Source organism: Cariama cristata, unplaced genomic scaffold (assembly GCF_000690535.1).
Source record: "Cariama cristata isolate BGI_N322 unplaced genomic scaffold, ASM69053v1 scaffold33711, whole genome shotgun sequence".
In the NCBI taxonomy this organism is placed as follows: domain Eukaryota; kingdom Metazoa; phylum Chordata; class Aves; order Cariamiformes; family Cariamidae; genus Cariama; species Cariama cristata.
In genome coordinates, this window is record NW_009601539.1 from 10,256 (window position 1) to 16,691 (window position 6,436).

The following is a 6,436-nucleotide window of genomic DNA, read 5'->3' on the forward strand; positions in this document are numbered from 1 at the left end:
TTTTAAAGCTGTAAGCAGAGCAGCAGCATCCTCCAAGATTGTTTTGCTCAGCCTAAAATAATGAAAGAGGCATGGCTCACCCCTCTCAAGTTTGCTATCTTTCCTTTCTTCGCAATGATCCCTTGCGTGTTTGCAGTTGACCCCGTCCCTATTTATTTCTTGTAAGTATCCGTGGATTTTGTTCTTGCATCCCCCTTTTCAAAAGCAGCTAGTTTTCTGTACAGCATCCTTCAGGATGTCTGTCTCTCACATGACAGAGGTCCAAGTAGCCCAGGTTTTGTTGCTCTGGTGTGAAGCCCTTGCACAGTCTCACCACCCTGGGGCACAAGGTGCCCTGAACACAAGCAGCTCATGATTGCTAGGTCCAGGTTTCTTTGGGTTTTTTTTTTCTTCCTTTCCTATTTTTACCTTTTCTCATGTGTCCCAAGGGCTGTCTGCAGCAGCGCTGTCTCCCCGCAAAGCTGCAGGCAGATGCTTTCCCTGGGGTATCTTTTGCTGACAGGTGACATAAGGTGCGATGGAGGATTGGAGACGAGGCAGCACGCTGCGAGCACAGCTTGCCTGGGGACTTGTGCAGTTTATTTTCCCCGTTGCAAAGCTCAGGAGAGGGGAGGTGTGGATGCTGGGGGATCCCACAGCCGGGATGGCTGGGCGATGCGGTGCGGGGCTGACTTGCTGCATAGCCAGACGCAGCTGACGGCGCAAGGGGCTGATGGCTAGTACCCCACTGGAGCAAGGCTGCTCAGGAAGAAGTGCTGACAGGGATGCTCCCTCTCTTGGCAGATCCCCTCCGTGTCCTGGCAGGATGTTGGTGGGCTCCAGGAGGTGAAGAAGGAGATTCTGGACACTATCCAGTTGCCCCTGGAGCACCCGGAGCTGCTGTCACTGGGTCTGTGCCATTCTGGTCTGCTGCTGTACGGGCCTCCAGGGACGGGGAAGACCTTGCTGGCAAAAGCCGTGGCAACCACATGCACCATGACGTTCCTTAGGTGAAGAATGGTGGGGTCACCCAACAGGACTGACTTTCTCCTGGCAGCGGATGGGCATCCTCTAACTGGCTCCCTCTTCTCCCTGCCCCACAGTGTGAAAGGGCCAGAGCTCATCAACATGTATGTTGGACAAAGCGAGGAGAACGTGCGTAATGGTGAGGAGATGCATCCTGCTCCTGCATGTGGGAAGATGGGGCTTTTCAGTGGTGCTGGAGGGAAGGAGGTAGTGCTTAATGCCTCTTCCCAACTCCCACCCACAGCTGCCAGCAAGGGCACGAACCCTACACCCGGCCTGTTCCCTGCCTTGCTGCAGCTTCCCCTCCTGCTCTCTCTGCTCCTGTCGCCCTTGTCCTTGATGTTCCTGATGTGTCTCTGAGGGGCTGCTGTCCCAGCTGAGCCTTGCGGCCCATCGTGCTGGGTGCTGCCTGTCCCCGCTCCTACTGAGCCCCTCAGGCAGGAGCAGTTGGTGCTGGTGAGGCCGTGGGCAGCTGGTTTCCATCCACAGCTCTTCCCTGCTGGTGATGTAGCAGGTCCTGTTGCTGTTGACTGCTCCTCCAGGTCTTTCTCACCTTTTGTGCTATCTTCTCCCAGTGTTTGCCAGAGCCAGGGCAGCTGCTCCCTGCATTATCTTCTTCGATGAACTGGATTCCCTGGCCCCCAGTCGTGGCCGGAGTGGAGATTCAGGGGGTGTCATGGACAGGTGAGCGCGCATCACGCGTCCTTGGGAGAGCTGCGTACCTTGCCTTGGCTGGGGGAATGCACAGGATTGCCCCACGAGGCAGAGCTCATCCCAACTCTTTTTCTCTACTTTTTCCCTCCCTGCTCTCTTCAGCTCCTATGCATGACCTGTCTCCCCTCTCTGGACATTAGTTCTGCTGTTTGCATTGCTGCAGATTCTCGATTGCCCAAGTTTGTTGTGCAAACATTTGGTTAAGACAGAGTCTCCTCCAGCTGCTTCTGTGGCTGCCAGCTGCTCCCTTTGGCCTTTCCAAGGTCATCCTTCACACCCCTGCCGTGCTCCCCTCCTATTAGCTGCTGTTGCCCTGTGGTGGGAAACCTTTCAGCTGCCTCTGGTAGAAGCAAAGTATGTACAGCTTGAAGATACCCAGAAACAGGGTTATTTCCCCCAAGCCTCTTCTGCTGAGCTGATAGTCCCCATCCTCTCCATCCGTGAGAGGGGTTCTGCAGAGTTTTCCAGTGACACTGTGTGGCCCCAGCATCCATCTTTTGCACACGCAAACCAGCAGCTCTGGAAAGGGCTGGGTATGGTGCCTGTTGGTGGCCACAGGTGATCCCAGAACCTGGTAGAGGTATCCTCATGCCAGGAGGTTTGTGCAGCACTGAAATACCGTGCTGCCAGTCCAGCTTAAGCCTAGTGGCTGCAGAACTAGATCTGTAAGGTGTGCCATTCCCTGCCCTGAGGACTGTTTGGCAGCATTGCTGGCCTGCCAGGGTGTCCCTGGCCCGGACTGACAGGACAATCTTGCAGCTGAACTTGCTGGGCAGTACCACACAGTACGGAGTTAGAACCAGCCAGCACATCTGAGTGGGGAACCTGAGCCATAGCTATGCGTGCCTACCCATGTTTGGTCTGTGTTGCCAGTATCTGATGGCAAGTATAAGCACGTGTGGCCATCCTGGAAGGGTTCAGAGCCAAGCACAGGCCTTGAGGGACTGTCTTGGTACCAGGGGTTTGCACTCACTTTGCAATGAGCCCACACGCTTGCTGCGCTCAACTGGAGAAGCCTGGCTGGCTGTGTTGGGGCTCTTCAGGGAAGAGAAATATGAGCTGAAGTCCAAGACATGAACCTGCCGGTAGCCTCGCTTATTCCTCTTTTCATTTAGTGGCTGAAAGTGACAGTTGGGTGACTTGCCAAGGCCTAGTTGTGACCGTCCTGTCTTGCCCCCTGCAGAGTTGTCTCCCAGCTCCTGGCTGAGCTGGATGGCCTTCATTCCACCAGAGAGGTGTTTGTCATTGGAGCTACGAACAGGCCTGACCTCCTGGACCCAGCTCTGCTCCGACCAGGCAGGTATGTCGCATGCTACCCTGCCTCGTTCCAGGATAGTTCCCTAGAGCTCCTCAGGCAGTGATGAGCTGGACTGTGTCCCCAGCACGTTCCCTCCACAGAAACTGTTCCTAAAGCCCCCACCTGGCCCTGGCTTATGGAGGAGATAGGAAGCCGGTGCCTCTGGCTGTGGCAGCGGCACAAGATACCACTGCTTGTTATCCACCACTGCTCTGGTTATTGCCAGGGCAATAAGGGACCTGCTGTGGCACTGAACTGGTGGGAGGAATTGGTCCCCCAGGGCCTGTTGTGCAGAGCTGTCCCCCAGCCTGTTCTCATGCCTGCGGCTTGCCCATCCTGGGGCAGGACTTTGTACTTGCTGTCATTGGACCTCATGTGGTTCCTGTTAGCCTGTTTCTCCAGCCTGCCCTGGTACCTCTGGCTGCTTCTCCCCCCCCCGCCCCAAGTTTTGTATCATCAACAAACTCAGCAGCAAAAGGAGCTGCCCCAGGACCAACCTTCAGTTTTTGGGTGCACAGGGCTGAGCACCAGCAGCAGGTTTGTCTTGGCCTGTTCTCGACTGTGTCTTCTCCCTGCTGACAGGTTTGACAAGCTGGTCTATGTGGGTATAAATGAAGACCGGGAGTCACAGCTGCAGGTGCTGAGCGCCGTCACGAGGAAGTGAGTGACCCTGTGCTCTCGCAGCAGCCTTCCACCACCCTCCAACGGGTTGCAGCCTTCTTGGGGTTGATGCGTAATGTGCTCCAGCTTGGCTTCATGTCTGAGCCCTGGGGTGCACCTGAGTCACTGACCCACAGCCAGCAGGTAGGGGAAAAGGATGGGGCAACTTCCAGAAGCAGAACTGGGGCTGGTTTTCCTACGAGATGGGAGCAGCTCAGCTGGCTGTCCAAGCAGAGAGGTTGGTAGAGTTCTCCAGTCCCCATGCCCACATGCTCTTCTTGAGGAGCTCAGCCAGATCCTAACAGTGGATGAAATGTCAGGGAGCTCCCATTTGTTTCCTGCAAGAGTTCCCCTAGCACATCTCCTGCTGTTTGCAGGTCCAAGGGTTCGTCTTGCTGCATCTCCCCCTTGCGATGCTGAGGGTTGTCCAGCCTGTGCTCCGTGTGTCTTTCCAAACACTGGTTGTGTGGGATCACAGAGCAACGGGGTTTGGCTGCTTCCCCAGCTGCTCTGAGCTTTTGAGAATATCTCTGGAGAGAGAAAAGCAAGCCCTGCAATTCGGGTGCAGAGGTACCACCCACTGCAGCTGGGTGAGCAGTTGGGAATCTGCCTCTGCAGGGCCTTTCTGTCCTGGATAGCTGTGATCACTGTTGCCTTTGATGATAAGCTAGCAGGAAAGGTGAGAGCGTGGGCTGGCTTCGAGCATCTTTCACACCATGTGGTTTGGCAGTTGCGCCATCTGGCACTGTGCTGTTGATGATGCTGAAGGAGGCTCGCTGTCTGCAGCGTGGCTCTGATGGGATGGTTTGGTGTTACAGTGGTTTGTACTGTCTGTAATTAAACATGTTCTTATCCTGTCCTGGCTGTAGGCTGTTCCCAGGCATGTGGAGCACTTAATTTCTCTGAGTGAGAACTCAAAGTTGCCTTTGATCCTACTTAGCAGGAGCGAGGACCTTGCTGTGGGGATGTTTCAGAGAAGTGACTGTTGAAAAAACAAACCAACCTCTTTGATTTTTTTTTTTTTTTTTCTTTTGAGCATGCACAGCACAATCCAGAAGTGGCTAAACATGGGGCCTCCAATTCCTTCTGCCCAGTCATGCTGGCTGCCGTGTCTCTGCTGGGCTGTTTTTCCTTCTGTGGCTTTTACACCTTCAATTTTCTTTCTTGGCAGGTTTAAACTGGATCCTTCCGTGAATCTCACCACCATCCTAGAAAAATGCCCAGCTCAGCTGACAGGAGCAGACATCTATGCCCTGTGCGCAGATGCCATGATGTGCGCTGTCAAACGCAAGGTGGAATGGATCGAGGAAGGTGCGAGCCTGGTCCCTACCTGTCCCATGTCTTGGGGTGGCCCAGCGCAGGGGCAGAGAGGAAGGTTGCCAGTACCGGTAACTGGGCTGTGTGGGAAGAGCCTCCATGGCTTTGGGACCATATCTCAATGCTAGGCTCTGGGTTATTGGCAGGTGGTTTCTGGAGATGTGACCATCTTCACCTCCAGTCCTTGACCCCAGGGGGAAGAAGAGAGACACAGGTTTTCCTTCCAGTCTCCGGTGGTTGGAGAGGGGCTGTTGGTTCTTGCCAGCCACCCTTGTGCTTGGCTCTCAACCTTTTCTTGTTCTCTCTCTCATGCAGGGCTGGATACCGAGAGCTCTGCTCTGATCCTGACCATGGAAGACTTCCTGCAGGCTGCTGTGAGGTTGCAGCCATCAGTCTCGGAGCAGGAGCTGCTCAGGTACCGACTCATCCAGCAGAAATTCGCTGTCTGCTGATGCTCAGCAGAGCTGGGACTGGAGGAGCAACGGGGACGGTGTGTTAAGGGATGTGAGGGAACAGGCACAAACAGGCACCTGCCTGCTCTTCTCTGATGTCTCCTGGGCTCCCTTCTTTTGAGCTTGGGTAGAAAGTGTGGTTGTGCAGTTTCTTGAGCCAAAGCCTGGTGGAAGCGCTGCCCTGCTCAGCCAAGCTGGTGGTGGGCTCTGTAACGGTCCCTTACATCTCAGGGAGCGCTTTGTGGCTGCCAGGAGCGTACCGGGGTGACTTCCCCATGGGGAGGAAGCAGAGTCTCATGGTTGTGGGTGATGTAGGAGTGTCTCCATGGGTGACAGAGCATTTTTTGGGGGGAGCAACACCCGAACTGCACCTGGTAGTTGCTTGTTGGGGTGTCAGCCCCTAGTGAGGGGTGCTGGCCGGAGGGCAGCAGGACACAGGGCACTGCTGTTGCATCTGGCCTCGGCTTGACATGGTCTCTCTGAATAAATACAGGGTTTTGGCACTAGTTAGTCACTGCCTGGCCTCAGGTCTTTGCTTGCTGATGGTGTCTGTGGGTTTGGGAAGGTCCCTGCGAGCCCGGTGTTGCAGAGAAGCCATTTTCCTGCAGGTAGAGAAGGGAGCACGCCCATGAACCGGGCTGGGGCCACCCTCATCTGGCAAAGATTGCCAGAATGGCTGGAGCCCATGGTGGGTGAGGGGAGGCTGAGGGAGTGGGGTTTGCTCAGCTGGGAGCTGAGCTCCTTCTGCAGAGGGAGCCCAGTTCTTCCTGGAGGCGCTGCACAACAGGACAAGAGGAAAGGGGGGCAAGTGGCAGCAAGGGAAATTCCCGCTGGGAGAGAGAAGGCTCCAGCCTTGGAAATACTCAACCTAGCCCTGCCCTGTCTGTGCTAACTTGTGCTGAGCACCAGCTGGCCCAGACCCTCCGCAAAGTCCTGTCTCGCCTGCCTCTGCAGCCTTATGGCAGGGGGGGGGGCGCACCGCCGGCCCCCT

The 6,436-nt window shown here is 55.6% G+C and overlaps 1 protein-coding gene across 1 annotated transcript in view; it reads left to right on the plus strand.

Annotated features, from left to right (window-relative positions):
- Nucleotides 1-5,630, plus strand: part of PEX6 (peroxisomal biogenesis factor 6) — a gene marked incomplete at its 5' end in the record, with an annotated part of 15,877 nt that extends 10,247 nt beyond the window's left edge. Inside the window, 7 exons of the mRNA XM_009710498.1 lie at nt 784-989; nt 1,083-1,144; nt 1,581-1,689; nt 2,903-3,019; nt 3,599-3,676; nt 4,848-4,987; nt 5,309-5,630. Coding sequence (XP_009708800.1) covers nt 784-989; nt 1,083-1,144; nt 1,581-1,689; nt 2,903-3,019; nt 3,599-3,676; nt 4,848-4,987; nt 5,309-5,445 — 849 coding nt within the window. The remainder of the gene's footprint in view (nt 1-783; nt 990-1,082; nt 1,145-1,580; nt 1,690-2,902; nt 3,020-3,598; nt 3,677-4,847; nt 4,988-5,308) is intronic.
- Between the last annotated feature and the right edge of the window lie 806 nt (nt 5,631-6,436).